General features: G+C 37.2%; 2 protein-coding genes across 2 annotated transcripts; both read right to left on the reverse strand.

Annotated features, from left to right (window-relative positions):
- Positions 1-7017: 7017 nt before the first annotated feature.
- LOC126080164 (olfactory receptor 140-like) lies at positions 7018-7944 on the reverse strand. The gene has a single exon (XM_049891447.1). The coding sequence runs from the start codon at positions 7942-7944 to the stop codon at positions 7018-7020; it is 927 nt and encodes a 308-aa protein (XP_049747404.1).
- Positions 7945-15957: 8013 nt separating this feature from the next.
- Positions 15958-16890, reverse strand: LOC126079815 (olfactory receptor 140-like). The gene has a single exon (XM_049891188.1). It carries the CDS (start codon positions 16888-16890, stop codon positions 15958-15960), a length of 933 nt encoding a protein of 310 aa, XP_049747145.1.
- Positions 16891-20560: the final 3670 nt, after the last annotated feature.

Below are 20560 nucleotides of genomic sequence, written 5' to 3' on the forward strand. Positions count from 1 at the left end.
CTGCATTTTTGTACTTGGCTAGTTTTTGATATAATTATCTTCTTTAATTCTCACATCTGGCAATGACGAGGCACACTTTATGACTGAGGAAGAGCAAAACAAACAAACTGCTCAAGGTCATACAGTTATTAATTGACAAAGTCTGGATTTGAATCTATTCACCATTGCACTTTACATCTCTAGTTGTGAGACATCATTCAGCAACTGAAAACTAATTGCCTTAGGCAGTATTTTCTGTAGATACGCCTCTGGTCTCGGTGATGATGTTTCTAGGAATTTCTCCAATAAAAATATTCAAACTAGTAAACAAAGACATTTGTAAAGTGATGTTCATTGCTGCATTGTAGGAATTTTATAGCTGATGTATGTTTCCTCTGCCTGAATTTCTCACAGAGATGATTTCTCCCATGAAATCCTGGATAACAAGAAGAGGTTAGCAATGTGCTCAGTGAGTGCCTCTGGGTCGTCATTTTTAATGAGCAATCAGCAGCCCTGCTTTCTTGGGAAGGTATGTGCCCCAAGCATATACATCATCAATAAGGACTTTAAAAGGACTATTGAATACACCTTGCTTTTCTTGAGAGTCGAGGACTTGTTAGTGAAGATGGAATAATCTCCAGTTGTGCTTTTGTGTAGGATGGAAGTTACTATATGATTGTAGACACAAAAATTAATGTTTACTTGGAATTCTTCTGCAGAAAGGGAGAGTTATTCTTTCTTAACTTCTCCACCCTCTTCCTAAGCAAATCACCAGCATCACTCCCAACACAACACTACCACCACCCTCTTCAACAGAGATGCTCACATATAGGTGTGTAAGTTTTTATGTTGATTGAGAGATATATTTTAAAGATTTCAACTCACCATGACATTGATAATGAAAACCAGAGATCTGAAATATCATTTACTAAGTAAAAGAAAAAAAAATAAAAACACCATGAAAATTTTTTCTCAGAGGCTATTACTAGAAAAATTAAAGTTAAAGAAATTGGTACAAAAGGAAACAAGATATATAGATATACAGAGAGAGAGAGAGAGCCCTGGCGGTGTAGTGGTTAAAGTGCTCAAGTGCTAACCAAAAGTTCAGGAGTTCAAACCCACCAACCACTCTGTGAGAGAAAGATGTTGCAGTCTGCTTCTGTAAAGATCGCAGCCTTGAAAACCCCATAGGGCAGTTATATTCTGTCCTATAGGGTTGCTATGAGTCAAAATTGACTCAACGGCAATCAATATGTACATATATATATATACTGTTGCTGTTGAGTTGATTCCGACACATAATGACCCTATAAGACAGAGTAGAACTGCCCCACAGGGTTTCCAAGGAACGGCTGATGGAGTCGAACTGCCAACATTTTGGTTAGCAGCCAAATGCTTAACCACTGCACCACGAGGGCTATATATATATATGTATTTTAATGTATTAAGTATATCTAAACATATGAGGGAGAATAGAAGGAAAACAGACAAAAAAATTTTTAACTATCCTCATCACACCAAGTGTTCCCATTCCTTTCTACAAGCACATCTTTGAAGCATGTATACACCCTCTTTTATTTGCTAATATCCATATCTGGATAAAGGCCCAAATATCAAATTATGACATTTCTGTTTTGATAAAGTGCCAAAAGTTATTAAGGTAAATGAAGTTAAAAACTGATAGCTCAAGGCTCTTACCCCGAGATCACAATTTGTGTAAACAGATCAAACAAACAGGTGAATTATTAGCGCATTTTAGGTATAATTGTGTGTGTGTTTAGATGACTCAATTATTTCAAAAATTTCAAAATAGCAGCTTAATTAATAGGAACATGTTTAATACTTAAGTTTTTAGGGCCATCTCCAAAGCTCAGTCTGGCGTCATCTCTGGTTTCTGAGAACCCAGGCAGTTACCCAATGATCTCGGCAGGAAGAGGGTAGAAGGCCATTGAGATAAATATTCTAGGATCACGTCAGAGTAACCAACCGTCGGACTCCAGCCAGGATTTACTCACATGAAGCTTCTTTTATAGAACAGCAAGAAATTAAGACACGTGAGAGTTTCAGCTTGGTTGTTCCAAATGTAGAGGCAAGTAAATCAGGACCTGTACAGCCAACAAATAGTCCTATTACTTAATGGGGAATTATTTTTATAGAACTCGATGGCAACAGGTAGAGTGTCTAATGATTTCAAAAGAAATTTAAAACAGGTGCTCTAAGTGACAAGGACTTATATAGGGAACAACCTTTGTGGTTGGCAGAGTAATTTAAATTTTCTCTAAATAGGAAAGATTGCCAAAAGACAGCCAGGAAAGCTATTTACAAAATCATTCCAGGGACGGTGCCTGCCATCTGGCTGTACTTTGAACTTAATTTGAAAGGAGTTTCCAATCCACATCTTAGAAGAAGCATCATTAATAAGATACCTGCCTTTGGGTAATGGACCTGTACTAAAAGGGGACAGAGAGCTATTTGCAAAAACTGGAAATGCACCAACTTGCATCACTGCAATTGCATCCCTTTGAGGCTGGGTCTCTGCTGACTCAGGAGCTAATCACCGTGCGGTGAATTCCCATCTAGCCCTCAGGGGCTGAGCAGCACTGGGACCAGGCCAAGCTGATGACTCACAAGCACAAACACAGATCCTAGTATTAACCATTCAATTATTTACTCCAGAACTAAGCTCTGTCCTTAAATAACAGAATGACCACAACCATCTTTCTGCTTAATAATATAGATCCAAAAAATAAAAAAGAATACAACTTATTCTTGGCCATCCAGCAAGGACCAGGACCGAATTTTTCTATGACCTAGCCTGATGATCTTTTCATCTTGTAACACTATCATTAAAATTATATCACATCTGACTTTGTGAATTCCAAAGTCAAGAAAGACCCTCTGTGCCTTGGGTTACTGGCACATTTGTATAATCACTTAGCATTTGATAGAACTTTTCCTTGATATTTTTAACATAATGCCTTAGTTGCATATAAAATTATGGAAGAATATATAATTATCTCATACAACAACTTTCTAATCTTCAATGGCAGTGCACTGCTGGATTGAAGAAAGATGTTCTTGGATTATTCATTTTATATTTGAATGTTTATTGTAAGACTCATTGAGTCATATTTTCATCCCCTACTCTAGAAACAATGTGAACAATTATTTTAAGGGCAAATAAAAAAGATGGTGCAAGACTGGGTGTTTCATTCTGCTATGCGTAAGGTTGCCATGCATAGGAACTAGCTCCACAGCAAACAACAACAACAAAAAGTTGGTTAAAGACAAAAAAATAGTTTCCACTATTAAGGACTGAAAAAAGTATCTCAGTCAAGAAAAATAAGGGTTAACTCTCTCTTACTTCATAAGAAATTTTATTCTCAAATACAATTTTTTCCAATTTAGATATATTTGAAGTTATAGCTTTTATTCTTTTCTACCTTCATTAATAAAAAAGATACTAATATCCTACTTTTGCAACTTGTTCATTGGAGTTTACAACTGGGTAATTCATATATTTGACCTTCCACTTGGGAATTTACAACTGGTTCATTGACATATTTGACCTTACACTTTGCAAGTCTCCTGAGAGGAAATTTTACAAAATATCATCCTCACAGATGATGGACAACCTCTGCATTTGGATCGTCTTTGCTAAATTACTACAATTACTCTACCTTCTCATCTAACGATTTATACATGGAACCTTCTAACTAAGGTCCCTGAGTGGTGCAGATGGTTAAGCATTCAACTACGAGCAGGAAAGTTGGCCATTTGAACCCACCCAAAGGTTCCTTGGAAAACAGGTCTGGTGCTCTGCTTTTGAAAGGTCAGAACCTTGAAAACCCTATGAGGCAGTTCTACTCTTATACACACGGGTCATCATGAGTCAGAATCAACTCAATGGCAACAAACAACAATGAGACATGCTTTTCCTTATCACACACAGATATATTATCTACCTATTTATGTACTTCATGTATCTCTGTGCTATATACGTACACACACACACACTTCAAACAACTACAAAAATCTACATCCAGTTATTATCTTTTGCATCACTCCTTAATAAAACTATTTTCTTCATTATACTTATTTCTAACAAACTCACATTGTTCATTTATTTGTTTACTTGTTTATTACTCATCTAATCCTCACTGGAATTTAAGTTTCACACAAACACGACCCTTGTCTATAGTGTTCTACACTATATGCCCAGTCTTTGGAACTGTCTGGCACACTGTAAGCACTGAACAATATTTCTTGGATAAAAAAATAAGCCAAAATTTCCTAACGTAATTGGCCACACAGCTGTTTTTCAAGTAATATATTGCATATAACACAGTATGCAATAACACTGGGAAAAACCCTTAAGAAACAATATTTACCTCTTCAAGATTCTACCTTCATGCCCAAGCAGAGTATTAATTCACCTGCATGGTTGAGTTGCTTTTTTTTCCTCCAAACTCCTCTCTTACTTATGGGTCACTTTCTTTTAAATTCAACAATTATTTATTCATTCCTTGAGTCCATTGAATCCCACTTTTTAAGTACACACACTCACTTGAAGGGTAGTACATTTATGGGAATGAGATCATTTTCTCTGACACAGGAATCAAGAAAGTGTGAGTAACCTGGGAAGCTGAAGTCAAGAAAGAGATGAAGGGAAGAAAGTGGATCCCTCAAAAACAATGGACAAAAGCCTCAAGGACAATCTTTATAAGGAACAGGTCTGTGTTTTGATATTTTTGCATCATGCCAGGAAGCATTGTGTGAAGTGAAAAGAATAAAGGAGACATAGTCTAAAAATTTGCCAGTGTTGCTTAACCTCATTGAGACTTGTTTTCTTCTTGTAGAAAATGGGGCAAAGGCCTACTAACAATGTTGTTATTGCTAGGTGCTGTCAAGTTCATTCTGACTCATAGCAACCCCATATACAGCAGAACGAAACACTGCCTCACCCTGTGCCATCCTCACAATCATTCTAACAATACTTGTGACTAGAATTAAGAGAGTTTTATTATATAAAGAACCTAACAAAGTGTACGCCTCATAATTGGCCCTTCACAATGGTTAGCTCACTACCCTCAATTAGATAATGACTAATATTCTCACTGATAAAACCAAAGTATCCTCACAAAGAAGATCCAAATATGATTTATCTTATTCATTTTAGGATAAAATTTGCATACTTCCTTTAAATAGAGAAAAGATTGAAGTTGTCAAAGATTTCATTTTACTCGGATTCACAATCAACACCCATGGAAGCAGCAGTCAGGAAATCAAAAGACGCATTGCATTGGGTAAATTTGCTGCAAATAAACTCTTTAAAGTGTTGAAAAGCAAAGATGTCACCTTGAAGACTAAAAGGCACCTGATCCAAGCCAAGGTATTTTCAATCACATCATATGCATGTGAGAACTGGACAGCGAATAAGGAAGACCAAAGAAAAATTGACACCTTTGTATTGTGATGTTGGCAAAGAATATTGACTATACCATGGACTGCCAAAAGAATGAACAAATCTATCTTGGAAGAAGTACAGCCAGAATGATCCTTAGAAGACAGGATGGCGAGACTGCATTTTACATACTCTGGACATGTTGTCAGGAGGGATCAGTCCCTGGAGAAGCATATCATGCTTGGTAAAGTAGAGGGTCAGCAGAAAAGAGAAAGATCCTCAATGATATGGATTGACACAGTGGCTGCAACAGTGGGCTCAAGCATAACAACAGTTGTAAGGATGGCGCAGGACCAGGTGGTACTTCTTTCTGTGGTACTTAGGGTAGCTATGAGTCAGAGCTGACTTGACAGCACCTAACAACAACAACATAGTAACATAGAATGACCTGCATAAAGAAGCATTATTGCTGGAAAATATTGTTACATGAGAAAAATATCTGCAACAAATTTGACGTAATTTTTCCTGGAGGACAAATTGAATCATTAGGACTGAAAGTAAATTTCTTATACAGAGGCGTAAACATAACACAGAAAGTATATTTTATTTGCAAAGAGAATATGACTGAGATATGGAAGTTCTGGATTTAAATTCTGTACCTGAGATCTTAGACATCTGACCTGAGACAAGTAAGTTAACTAAACCTCTTTTAGCTTCAATTTGCTTCTCTGGAGGATGGGCATATACTGAAACTACCAACTGAGTACGTAGATGAAATGACCTAACATTCGTTTAATGTAAATACATTTACAGAGCTATAGCTTTGGAACCTTACCTTAAGTCTTTGTGTTGAGATTAAATTAAATTAAAAAAAAAATGTTTACCTTCATTGTTTCAAGTGGCTCCTCAAGTCTTGGTAAGAAAAAAAAGTCCTTTATAGTCATGAAAAACTGCATGCTACAAGCACATTTGAGAAAATAAGATCATATTAAAGGTAAATTCAAAATGTCTAGCTTATATTTTGTGCAGAGAAAAATTTAGAAACATGAAACGAATTGTTTCTTCTATTAGCACCTCTTGCTTTTCTTGGTAGATTAGTGGTGAACAACAACAACAACAAAAAATCAGAAATGGTTTTTTCATTCCCAACTGTCTATCCTCCCCCCACTCCCTGCCCCCATATCCAGGAACTTCTTTTCTCTTTTTTGCTTACTGCAGGCAAAACCAAATAAACAAAAAAAAGAAGAAGAAGAAGTCCTGAGACCAAGGTGCTGTGGAAAAGCCAGTTTCACCCAAGTAACATACGATTGAAGAATTTCATAAAATAGTGGTGAGACTGGAGCAAAGTGTACTCTAGAATCACCAACAAGGGACTTGCAGTCCTTTCTCTGATGTATATCCTGAATGTATGCACAATGAGCACTGGAACCTCAATAAAGTACATGAAAAACTATCGAAAGCGCCTATCAGAGGGCCTAACCACCATTAAAAAAAAAAAATGCTCAATAAATGTTAGTTTCTGGGCCTTGTTTTGGTCAGTGATCTGCAAAACTTGAAAATCCTCTTTCACAGTTTACCACAGATATGATCCTTCCTATCTATTTACATCATCATTTTCTGGCATAATGAACAGCCTAAGCTACCCTTGTCTTCAAAAAACTTCTCATGGCATTTTTTACCTTTGTGTTTCTCACTGTATAAGTGATAGGGTTTAACATGGGAGTGAGGATTGCAAAAAAGACAGTCACCAACTTGTCCACTGGATAGGTGGCCACGGGACGCATGTAAGTGAATATACACGGCACAAAGAAAAGTACAACTACAGTAAAATGGGAGCCACAGGTGGAGAGGGCTTTGTGCTGCCCTTCAGAGGCATGGGATTTCAGGGAGCACAGGATGACTATGTTGGAGATGAGTAACATGGAAAAAATGAGCAAGCACATGTCCCCACTGTTGGCAGCCACCACCATTCCAAGTATATAGGTGTCTCTGCAGGCAAGCTTCAGCAGTGGGAAGAGGTCACACATGAAATGGTCAATGGTATTGGGGCCGCAGAAGGGCAAGTTGATCACCAAGAGAATCTGCAGTGTAGCATGAAGCATCCCGCCAATCCATGCCACAACCACCATGAGGTGGCAGAGTCCCTGTTGCATGATGGTAGTGTAGTACAGGGGCTTGCAGATGGCTACATAGCAGACATAGGCCATGACAATGAGGAGGATGATCTCTGACCCTCCCAGGAAGTGTTCCACAAAGAGCTGAGTCAGGCAGCTGCCCAATGAGATGGTTCTCCTCTGGTAGACCAGGTCAATGATCATTTCGGGGGTGGTGATGCAGGTGTAAGAGGCATCTATAAATGACAAGTAGGTGAGAAAGAAGTACATGGGAGCCGAAAGTGTGGGGCTGAAGGAGATGGTGATGACAATAAGCAGATTGGTCAGCACAGTAAATAGGAAAATGCACAAAAAGACAATGAAAAGTATTTTCTGCAAGTGTGGATTCTGTGTGAGTCCCAGGAGAATAAATTCAGTCACGTTGTTGGGAGGCATGAGACGATCCATTAAGGGAATGATGTCTTTCTGAGACCTGAATTACCTGCAAAAAGATCAAGAAAGATACCTAATTAATGGTGAAAGGGTTATAGTTTGAATTTCACAATATACAAATAGGGTAGTTGCCATAATTATGCAGCTTGTCTTTAGCATCCTTCACCATGGTAACTGGCTCAATTATTCTTTCCTGCTTCCTCCATGTGCTTTCTCCTTATTTTCAGAGACACCTAATCAACTATAAAGCATCTTCTGTAGGGCAACAACTGATGTGTAATTTACTGAGAAAGTACTCGGCAATATACATGAGGGGAACTGGATTCTCGTCCTGCTTCTGCCTCCAGGTGACTTTGCTAAGTCCTTTCCCTACGCTTCTGAGCTCTCCTCTACACCTGGGAGCTTAGTAGTCGTAACTGTGAAATTTATCTTGGGAGCTTCTAAGTACTGCACACAGGTAAGAGTTATTCCTTCTTCCAGGAGAATTTGCATTCGAGCCCCCAGTTCTAATTGCAGAATGAATGACATTATTGTCTCCTGGTCAAGAAATATCTATCATAAGGAGACAGATTAGGGAATTTTGTAACCAGTTGGAAACACCCACCACAAAACATATGCTATTCATGTCTGTTTCCTTGCTGTGCCTACTAAAGTGTCAAAGAATGTCTGCAGTGTCTGGCACTTACCAAGTAATGAATGCTTGGTGAATTGACACACTTTCTATACAACCCTGTGTAAGAATATACATGCTTCGCTAGTCCATAAACCTAGGAACCCAAGTGCTCTGGTACTTCCACTCTGTTTATTACTACTCTCTATGAGAAAAATAAACTTTTGGAAGGAAGTTGCATTCCAGTTTAACGTTTCCAACAAATTTTGTGGGGTGAGTTGAAAATATTAATTGGCTCTAGGAAACAGCATAGTACCAGATTATTGACTGTCAAGATAATTATAATTTTGGCTCATTAATACTGTTTATTTTATGAAATTATATTGCAATGTAATTTAACTTAGTTCCACTCAGTAAAATTACAGCCTTAATAAAATCAGATAAAACAAACAACCAACCAAAGCTCTTGGATAGGTTTTCAGTCCACGAAGTTCTATCAAGAAAAGGGAATCCTTATTTCCAAAGTTTTAAGAATAGAATTTTAACTTGTAGAAGAGGAAGAAATATATTTTTGGTAAGATAAATAAAATGTTGAATATATATGAATATATACATGCATATATATATATAATATATATATATACATGCAAACCTATAAAATCTACTTATTACATGTTCACTCATTCAATAGATATTTATTAGACTTTCATTTTGTACATTAATATATATGTTTGACTACATAAAGTCATGAAAAAAGTCGTTGTTACTGCTTTAGTGATACCTCTCCCTAGCACTTTATTAGCAAAGAGCAATGGCTCATTCATCCATGAGATGAATGATCCTCCTATGTCTTTTGTGCTCCTGCTATATGAATTCTTATGCCTTCTTCTCCCATCCTGCCCAGCAGGTCCATCATCCGTCACTCTTAGTTACAAGATTTTGCATTATTTATACAGTGAGGATAATCATCCCATATTTGGAAGCATAAAATTCCCAGAGAAAAGAGAAAACATAAAGGAAAATTTATTCTTTAAAAATTATGTATTTTCTTTTCAAAGGTAATTAGATAAAGTGCTTTTATTTTTTAATTGGCCAAGATGAAAATCTTACACCTATGTGACAACACAGTGCAGCAGCTTTTTTGCAATTCCTTTATTGTGAGGTGGACTCCCGCAAAAGAGTATGATGTACACAAAGGAAAAATAAGGCATTATTTATAAAAAGTGTTTTAACAATAGCTATGAAGAACTGGAAATCACTTTGTCTTTTTCCTTTAGTGCAATAATATTTTTCATTGAAAGTATTTTAAAAAGAAAAATTGTTATGTACAAATACGTTCAACACAATTATTATTAATAAACCAATAAAAAATAAAACTGCATGGCATGTCCAGCATTAGAAAAATGGTGAAGCCAAATATTTTGCATTTCATGGAATGGTGTATAACTTTTAAACGGGATTTTTTTTTTTTTTAAAGAATTGTGTAATGTCATAGGAAAACTCTTCTCATCATTTAAGTGGGACAATCTGCATACGAATTTGGACATCTAATTTGATTCTAACTAATTTAAAGATATTTCAATTGAAAGAATGGAAAATAATTTGAAATGTTGTTATTTGGTTGTTGGAGGGGGGGGGATGAAAGGTGACCATGTAGTTTCAAGGTCCATTTAAATCTGAGATTTTATAATTATATTCTATTCTCAAAAAAAAAAAAAAAAATTCTCACCTATGAACTTATCTGACACAGCTTCATGCCCAGGGCCCCAAGCCACCGTTAAATCACCCAGGCAGAAAGAAGGAATAAGTAAAGTTGTAAGATTTAAAGTGCCAATAGCTCAGCTACAATAAAACTCTTTGCTGATTTATAAATGGCACCCTTGAATACTTTCTCTTGAGGCTTAAAAGTGTTGCTACATATTCTACTTGCAGGCAACTTCTCTGAAGTTTCTTAGCTGTAGCTAATGAGACCTCAGGAGTATTTCGTCATCATTAGCAGAACTTGCCAACCACCCAATTATTTCCAGTTACCTAACTGAACATAAGAGGAGGACTTTTACAACAATCCATCTTTGATTTTTAAATTCTTCCCTAAGTCTACAAGAAGAAAAATCACATGACAAGGGAAAAAAATGAGTTGACCACTTAAGAATAAACTAAAAGATATTAGAATCTGGATATTTTGATAAGAAATTAGCTTAGTGGGCAGTTTCTAGGTGTTTGGCATTATATAAACAGCTGCTAACTTAGTTGTCTAGTGCTGCTATAAGAGAAATACCACAAGTGGATGGCCTTAACAAAGAGAAATTTATTCTTTCTCAATCTGGGAGTATAGAAGTCCAAATTCTGAGTGCCAACTCTAAGGTAAGGCTTTCTTTCTCTGTGGGTTCTGGAGGAAGCTCCTTGTCATCAGTCTTCCCGTAGTCTAGGAGCTTCTCTGTGCAGAAACCTCAGGTCCAAAGAATGCACTCTGCTCCTGGCATTGCTTTCTTGGTGGTATGAGTTTCCCAGGTCTCTCTGCTCACTTCTTTCTTTTCTATCTCAAAAGAGATTGTCTCAAGACACAATCCAATCTTGTAGACTAAATCCTGCCTCATTAACACAACTGCCACTAATCCCATCTCATTAATATCCTAGAGATAGGATTTATAACACATAGGAAAATCACATCAGATGACAAAATGAAGGACAATCACACAATACTGGGAATCATGACCTATCCAAATTGATACACATGTTTTTGGGAAGCACATTTCAATCCATGACATGTATGTAACTATCTGACTTTTTAATTCTTCGCTATAATATTTTGTGTCTTTATCAAGCCACCCTTTATGTGGCTCACAATTTTTAAGTGTTGTATTCAGGCATACAGCAAGAGACATACATGATGCCTTCATACTGAGTACATTGTTAAGTACTTCCTCATAGCAGTTGATTCTCTAATCCTGGAATTAGACTAATATGATAATGAGGAAATAATTTCATGTCTTGAATTATTTATACACAGAAGTAGTTTATACACTGAGCCATTTCTGCAGCCTTTTAAATTGAGTCAAACAATAGCCCTATGTAATGGGAATGACACAGCTATCAATATTCGCATTTTATAACCAGGAAAACTAAGACAGAGAATCAGGAAATTGACCGCCAAGGTAAAAGAAGAAACTAACCCTCCTGAATCCTGGTTCAAGTTTCTTATTCTTAGATTATTGTTTTACAGCAGAAGTGTCATGGCACATTTATGTTGACATCCATTTTGAGTATATTACAAGTCACCTATTAAAAATAATAAAATGCCATTGTTTGAAAAATTACTTTTAAAAACAAAATAAATTCAGTTCAGAAACATTCCTATACAGGACCACATTTATTCACCTATGTTCAACTCTGCTGTTTAAATAAAAGGAAAAATAAATTGTGTTTAGCTTCTGAATTGGTTCAAGAGGGTACAATCACTGCGAGCAGCATGTGTAGTGGGAGAAAAATAATTTAAGAAAGCTGTCTGTGACCATGTGACTAAACTTATTTTGACTAAACATCTGACTATTATAGTGCTTGTCATAGCAGGTTCTATAGTTTGAAAGGGGATGTGAAACTATACAAAGAACTATAATTAATATGGATTTCCATATATGAAAATGTCTTCAACTTTGTCTTTCAACTCTGGAATGAATGTACAAAGTCAGAATTAGTCAAATTAGCATGTACTTCCAAGGTCATTTTGCCCATTCTCCTAAAAGATTGAAATCCATTCACAGTGACCCATTAAATTGTCATTAATCTCTACTAAGCAACTAAAGTGGTGAGGAGAGAGATTTCTTTAGACTCCCTTACACCTGTCTAGTCTAGTTCTGCATGGCTTAGAGTAGTATGAAATAGAGAAAGGGCAGAGTCTATGGTTGTTGTTGTTAGTTGCCTTCAAGTTGGCTCCTACTCATGGCAACCCTATGTATAATGGAACAAAACACCATCCAGTCTTTCACCATCTTCAAAATCTTTGATATATTTAAGACCTTTTTTGGCTATTGTGACAATCCATCTCATTGAGGGCTTCCCTTGTTTTCACTAACCCTCTACTTTACCAAAAAAGATGTCCTTTTCTAGCAGTTGGTTTTTCCTGATGATGTGTCAAAGGTAAGTAATCAAAAGTTTCATCATCTTTATTTCTAAGGAGCATTCTGATTGTATTTATTCTAAGACTGTTTTGTTTACTTTTCTTGCAGTCCAACGTATATTCAGTATTCTTCACCAACACCACAGTTTGAATACATCAATTCTTCTATGGAGTTAGGTCTGAATCAGTCAGGGTTGGCTCCGAAGGTAATTTTCCAAAAGGGGTGTTCCTGAAGCTATATCAGAAAAGCTTGTTTCCATAATACAATTCCAAGGAAAGAGTGGAAAAAACACTGGAGAGACAGTAACACAGATTTTCAAACTGGAAAATACATTAGAATAAAAACATGAGAAATGAAATATGCATCAGCTCACAGTTGGAAAGAAACCAGTTGAGCTACAGTTTCATGTATGACAGATTTAGGGACCGATTCCACACCAAAAAGAAGTGTGGCTGCCAAAGTGTTCATCTTATGGCCAACTTCATACATTTCAATCAGCAGAGGTCCATGTTTTCAAGGCAATCAAACCTTCAAGAACAGAGGTCTTATCCTCAATTATTTAGTCCAGGCCAAAGATCCTTTCATCAAAAGAAAACATCTCCCGAGCTGTTTACCAAAAATGGAAAGGTTTAAGGTGGTGGGCTGTGGCCAACTCTTGGCCTGTAGAAATATAATCTCTTATGACTCTTCCAATTTTACTTCTTCCAAATGAAGTAGAATCAAATATAACAATATTTAAGGGAATAAAAATGGAATGAACATAATCAAAGAGCTTGGAAACACCTCCTAAGTTACCAAAGTAAACTACCAATAAATATAGGGAGACCTATTTAAGATCATACAATGAGATGGTGGCACAGTAAGGAAAAAAAAACAGTGTCTACTGATCCTGAAGCTGGTGTTCTTACCCTCCACTGTGTTTCACAGTCATAATATCTTGCTAATTATTGTTGCATCTTAGAGTCCTCTGAGTTCTCGAATAAAACGTATGATACTCATGAGGTGGGAGGCACTATGTCAAAGTGTCCTCTAAAGACATCTATGGCATACATTCATCTTGTGGTCTCAAACTTCATTTTTTAAAAGAACCAAAACTTATTTGCAACAAAGTCTTATGAGTTAGGTAAGTTCTTTAGCTGAGAAATCCTCCTTTGACCAACTGAGGAGTAATGATTTCTCTTTTCTTGTATGCCTTATGCTTAAGCCATCTCTGGAAGCAGTTTGTAAAGAGGAGTCTCAGATATATACTTAATAATGTTAGATTCAAGTAACAATATAGTGAATTTTTAATAGTGAAATTGATATGTTACAATGTGTTTTTGCGGAAAAAAAAAAACAGCACTTAATTACCACTAAGGAGCCATGGTGACCCAGTGATTAAGAGTTAGGCCTGTTAACCAAAAGGTCAGCAGTTTGAATCTACCAGCTGCTCCTTGGAAACCCTATGGGGCACTCTACTCTGTCCTATAGGATCTCTATGACTCAGAATCAACTCAATGGAAATGGGATTTTGTTTGTTTCTTTGTTTAAATGATTTTAAATCTAATAAAATATCACTTCCTATGACACATGGAGCCCTGGTGGAGTAGCGAAGCGTTTAAGAGTTTGGCTGCTAACCAAAAGGTAAGCAGTTCAAATATGTCAGTCTCTCTTTGGACCATAGGGTACTATAGGGTCGCTGTGTGTCAGAATCAACTTGATGGCAGCAAGTATAACATAAAATTAAAAAAAAAAAAAACCAGACCATAACTAAGGATAACTAAGTACTAAAAAAAAAAGAATTACATATAGTGAAAAAGTCACAGGATGTGAAGTGAGTTTGAGCACAAGACTGATTTATTTGTTCTATGATCTAATTATTTAAATTTTATGACCCCCCTATTTTTTTTCCAGTAAAATAATAACATGAACTAAATTTCAATGTTATAGGGTCATTGTGACCATCAAAGGACACTTTAGAATTTCACTTAGGTTTAAATACAATTAATTTTTATTACTGACAGCTTTTACTTGACAGAACAAGAAGCCCATATAATTTTAAACATTGGTATATTGTCAGTGTGTTGAGAGAGTATTAGCAAGTATTTTCTTTCTAAACTGTATTCTGCACTGTCCTAGATACCAGTAGCCAATATGGGTTCTGAGTAACAATAGCTCACATGTGCAAGTCAGTTATACAACTCTGCAATTAGAGAAGAGAATTTTCAATTTGCAACAAAGCAAGAAAGGCTTTGATGTAAAATAAAGGCTGCCTTTGATCCTGATACAATTTGAAATGGTTGAAAGAATATGGGATTTGTAATTAGAACAAATGCAGATTCAAATAGCTCTGCCTCTGACCTTGGGCTGATCATTTAGCCCTTTTTAACTTAATTTTTATCATCTGTAAATCAGGATAGTTATTGCAAAGTGTAATGTGAAGGATCATTTGTGTGGCCTGTCTACCCACAGTCTTGTAACTCCCAGCAGCACTCTGTGGTAGGGTAATTGTGGCCCACCAAAGGGATTGGTCAGTTTTGCCATCCAACTGGGCTTGAAATGAGCCACACCAAATGGGGTAGAGAAGAGATCCCACTGCCACCAAAGAATAACAGCCAGAAGCCAGCACATTGTTTGGACCTGGGGCTCCTGTGCTAAGAAGCTCAGAGACCAATAGAGGCAATGAGCTAAAACCCAGAAGATGGTGAGAAGTGGTGGGAAGAAAGAACTGGCAGGAGAAGGCTTGGTGGGCTTCCTGGCCCATGAAGAAAGTTGAGTGCCTTTGGGCAGTTGCCTAGGACCAGCGAGAGTTGTGCCTGTGAACACAGCTGGGAAGAGGCTGTCCTGATGGAAGAGCTGTATCTTGGACGTTCTTGGGCCTGAATTGTAACTCTTACTTCCCTAATAAACACCATATTCGTGAGTATTGTCTGTGAGTACTGTGTGGCCCTTCCAATGGATTACCGAACCCAGCAGAGAAGTAGAGAGCGCCATGGAGGGACAGCTGGTATCAGAATTAGTAAAGACGGCGGAGAAAGGAGGCACATATGACTTCCGCCAAGAATCAGTTTTGGGCTGTTGATTTTGATTCTCCTTTCCGTTTGTGAAGTTAGAGGAGGTCAGATACCACCTCCATGCCATTCTTGGGCAAAGGTTCTATGGGAGTTAAGTGATATAGGTGGGAAAGAGCTATATATATACATATATATGTGCATATATGTACATATATATACACACACACACACACACACAAACCCACAAACATATATATGTAACATAAAAATATAAAGATTATGATAGAAATAAAATCTTCATATTGGGTTATTTATTATCTGAAATTACATTTCTTTTCAGTAACATTTTGATGGCATTTTTTACTTCTGCATTCCTTAATGTGTAGATAGTGGGATTTAACATGGGAGTGACGAGGGTATAGAATACAGTTATGGCTTTATCCATGGAGAAGGTGGCTACTGGTCGCATATACATAAAAATACAGGGCACAAAGAACAAAACAACAACAGTGATGTGGGAGGTACAGGTAGAGAGGGCCTTTTTCCTTCCTGCAGAGCTGTGAATCCTCAACGAATGCAGGATGAAGACATAGGATACCAACAACATTACAAAGATAATCACAGACATTACCCCACCATTGGCAGCAATCAGGAGACCAACAAGGAAAGTGTCTGTGCAGGCAAGTTGTATCAGTGGAAAGACGTCACACATGAAGTGATCCATAATGTTGGGGCCACAGAATGGGAGCCAGAAAGTGACAAGAATCTGTCCAATAGAGTGGAGAAAACCCACAGTCCAAGACATCCCCACCAAAAAGCAGCATACATGATGGTTCATGGTGGTCACATAGTGCAGAGGTCTACAGATGGCCACATAACGGTCATAGGCCATGACCACAAGGAGGGCAATCTCAGAACCACCTAAGAAATGTTCAGTAAAGATCTGTGTCATGCAGCCATTGAAGGAGGTGGTTTTTGTCTCAGAGAGCAAGTCAGCTAGCATTTTAGGGATTATGCAAGAGGAGTAGCAGGCATCTATCAAAGATAAGAAGGCCAGGAAGAAATACATTGGGGACTTCAATGTCTGACTGCAGATTATGGTGACCACAATAAGCAGGTTTCCTGAGACGGTGACAATGTAGGTGATAAACAAAACAACAACTAGAACTCTCTGCATCTGAGGATTCTGTGTAAGTCCTATTAGAATTAAATCAGTCACATTCGCCCTGTTTTCTTTCATTTCAGTGCTGATGATGGACACAGATATTGGGATTATCCTGTAAAGACAACATTCTTAAGAGCAGAATGACAAGCATTTCATATTTTGTGTTTTCAAATAAGACCAAAACATTTTAATAAATAAACTGTTTTCCTTCATGGCGTACAGTAAGAGAAAAAATATGCTTTTTCTATTTTACAAACATATTAGAACCATTGAGGCTGTCTAATCCAGCTTCTATTGATGCTGGAAACCCATCTACAACAACTTGTGACAAGTGGTCACTGGGCATTTGCTGGAGGACATCTAGGCACAGGGAGCTCATCACATTATAAATTCCTTCTCAGCCAGCAAGAAATGTTAGACAACTCATATATGTGCGTGCGTGAATCCCTGGTGGTACAACAGATAAACACTCGGTTGCTAAACAAAATGTTGGCACTTCAAACCTACCAGTCGTTCTGTGGGAGAAAAGACCTGACCATCTGCTCCCATAGAGATTTCAGCCTAGGAAACCCTATAGGGCAGTTCTACTCTGTCAAATATGGTTGCTGTGAGTCAGAATCAACCACACAACACACAACAAAAATGACACACACACACACATATATACATATATATACACAAGTGTGTGTATACGTATCTGTATACAAGGAACCCTGGCGGAGCAGTGGTTAAGAGGTATGCCTGCTAACCAACTATTGATTCTAGTTTCACACACTGTTGATACACAGATTAAGACCAAACCACCTGGCTCTTCCATTCAAGAGCCCTTTAAATAGGCCACAGAGAAGCAAAGCTGCACCTGCCTTCTTCACCACTTTATCTCCAGATCTACTTTAATGTTTGACTCAGAGTGGTAGTCAATAAATATTAAGTGTGCAAACAAGTTGGAAGACAATTTACTTATTTCTCCTTTGTTTTCTTTTTCCAAAATAGGAGTGTTCACCATCTTACCTAGAAAAACAATTAAATAAAGTGTTGGAAAGTGAGCTAGATATACTCCCCTCAGCCCTTCAGATCTATTCTCACTCTTCTCCTCCATGGCGGGCTTCCATGGTGTTCCTCAATCAGGCCTTCTTCTTCTCTGTCCAACAGGAAGTGGTAGATAAATGTTAGGAGGACAGGATGGGAAGGAAAGAATGTCAGGGTTTATTATCCTGGGTCCTTCCCGTGGTTTATCAGTAACAGGGTACCTTTAACTAGGGTTACAGCTCTTGTTGGGTGGATATCTCCTACAGTTTTATTTCCTTTTGTAGTAATTTCTTCCCCTTGTCCCCTCAGGCCTTCTGGTGTTAATGATTTCCTATTGGTAGCTAGCCCTGGCAAGCTTTATTATCACCCTTAATTAATTTCCTTCATACCTTGATAAATAATCTTCATTAAACTTTTTTTTTAATCTGCCTTTTTGAGCATGCTGTTTCCTGTTAGAACTCCAATGGATATGGAAAGTTTGTATTTTTTCTTGGTAAATAATAGAAATAATTGAAAAAATTTTAGGTTATTTAAAAATAATCTCTACTTCTTTTGATGTATAGCTGCTAAATAAATTTAACTTCTGTGAGAAAAAAATTGTGAAAGACTTTGAAATATAAAAAGACTACTGGCTATCTTCAATGAAAAGCTATGTGTTGTCTATAGTACTCCCCTTGGGATTACATGATTCTATGAGGATTATGCCTTTCACTGTCTTTGAGCTATTTTACAACTCTTCCAGTTATAGAAAACTGATAATGCAAATAATTCTTGTCCATAAAATTGGAAACATTGTCTGATGGGGTTCAATTGATTTCCCTCAGTTATTGTGGATAAAGTCAGTTTTGCATCTATTTGTAAATTCATGACACATCCCTGACTGAACAAATGTGCTACACTGGATTCTCCTTTAAATGGATTATAACATACTCCTGGTTCCCTCCTTAATTAATGTGTTAAATAAAAACTTTGTCATGTATTCATTTTATATTTGTATGAGAGCCATGATTTTATATTTTTTGGAAAAGTCTTTTGTCTTCGTGTATTAGAATTAATTAGAGAGAAAGCTGAAAAACTCTCAAAAATCCTGATTCTCTTTCTCTGTGTCTTATTGCATTACGGGTTTTTCTGTATTATTTTATTCGGGGGAGTTGTTTTAATTCATTTATAAAATCTTTTTTTGAGACTTTGAAATCAAATATAAACAAGATATGATATTAAAGAACATTTTACCAGCCCCTCTAACTCCATTCTCAAAGAAAATTAGAGAAAATGAATGTCATGGATTTAATTATGTCCCTCCAAAAACGTGTGGATCATTTGGGCTGGGCCATGATTTCCAGTTTTGTGTGGTTGTCTTCCATTTTGTGATTGTAATTTTATGTTAAAGAGGATTAGGGTGGGATTGTAACAGCCTTACCCAGGTCACATTCCTGATCCAAAGTAAAGGGAGTTTCCCTGGCATGTGTTCTGCACCAGCTTTTAACTCTCAAGAGATAAAAAGGAAAGGGAAGCAAGCAGAGAGTTGGGGACCTCATACCACCAAGAAAACTGCACCTGGAGCAGAGTGCATATCCTTTGGACCTGGGGTCCCTGTGCTTGAGAAGCTGCTCAACCAGGGGAAGATTGATGACAAGAAATCTTTCTCCAGAGCCAACAGAGAGAGAAAACTGGCTCCTGGATCTGACACCCTGAATTTGGATTTGTAACCTACTAGACTGCGAGAGAATAAATTTCTCTTTGTTAAAGCCATCCACTTGTGGTATTTCTGTTATGGCAGCACGAGATGACTAAGATAATGAATATCCTTATTAATCAAAATAAAACCTGTGGAGTCTGGGGAGAGAAGGGGGAAAAGGATTACCTAATGAAATATAGTTTTGAGGTCCATTTAATAATCCATTTGTCAAATATTTATTAATCATCTATTATATGCGCAGCACTCTAGAAAGTTGAGAGATAGCAGTGAACAAACAGATAAAGTCTCTACACTCAAGTAGCATACATTCTAGTAGGGGGAGACAGAAAATAAACTAATAAAAAAGAAAGTAGATAGCATTTCAGATTGTAACATATGCTATAGGAATATTAAGCACGATAATGGATATTTGGAATCTGGGGTAGGTTGTTATTTTCTATAAGGTAGTTAGAGAAGGCTTCTTTGAAAAGGGAACATGTAAACTAGACTAGAAAGAAGTGAAGAAGGATACAAGAAGACATCTAAGGAAAGAACATTCCAGACCAAAAAAAAAAAAAAAAATCAGGAAGTGAAAACACTCTGAGGAGGGAATGTGGTTGGCATCATTGTCTAAAGGAGATCAGTGTGGCTGGAGAGCAATGAACAAGGACTGATAAGTGGCAGGTCTGACAAGGACTGATAAGTGGCAGGTCTGATAGGGCTTTGTAGATCTTTTTAAGGGGTATTAATTTATTCTAAGTGAAAAACAAAGCCATTGAAAGGTTTTGCACAGCAAAATGGCATGGCCTGACTGAATCTTAGAATTGATTGTTCTGGCTATTGTGTGGGGAATAGACTATAGAGGGGCAATAGTAAAAGCAAGGAGATGATTAGTTAAGAGGTTATTGTAAGAATTCAGCAGAAACTTGATGGTGATTTGCACCAGGATGGGCGCAGCAGAGGTAGATGTATGATGATAGTAGCTTCAATACTACCTGCTGATGGACTTGATGTGGGGTGTCAGAAAGAAAGAAGGGT

Source organism: Elephas maximus, chromosome 7 (genome assembly GCF_024166365.1).
Source record: "Elephas maximus indicus isolate mEleMax1 chromosome 7, mEleMax1 primary haplotype, whole genome shotgun sequence".
Lineage (NCBI taxonomy): Eukaryota > Metazoa > Chordata > Mammalia > Proboscidea > Elephantidae > Elephas > Elephas maximus.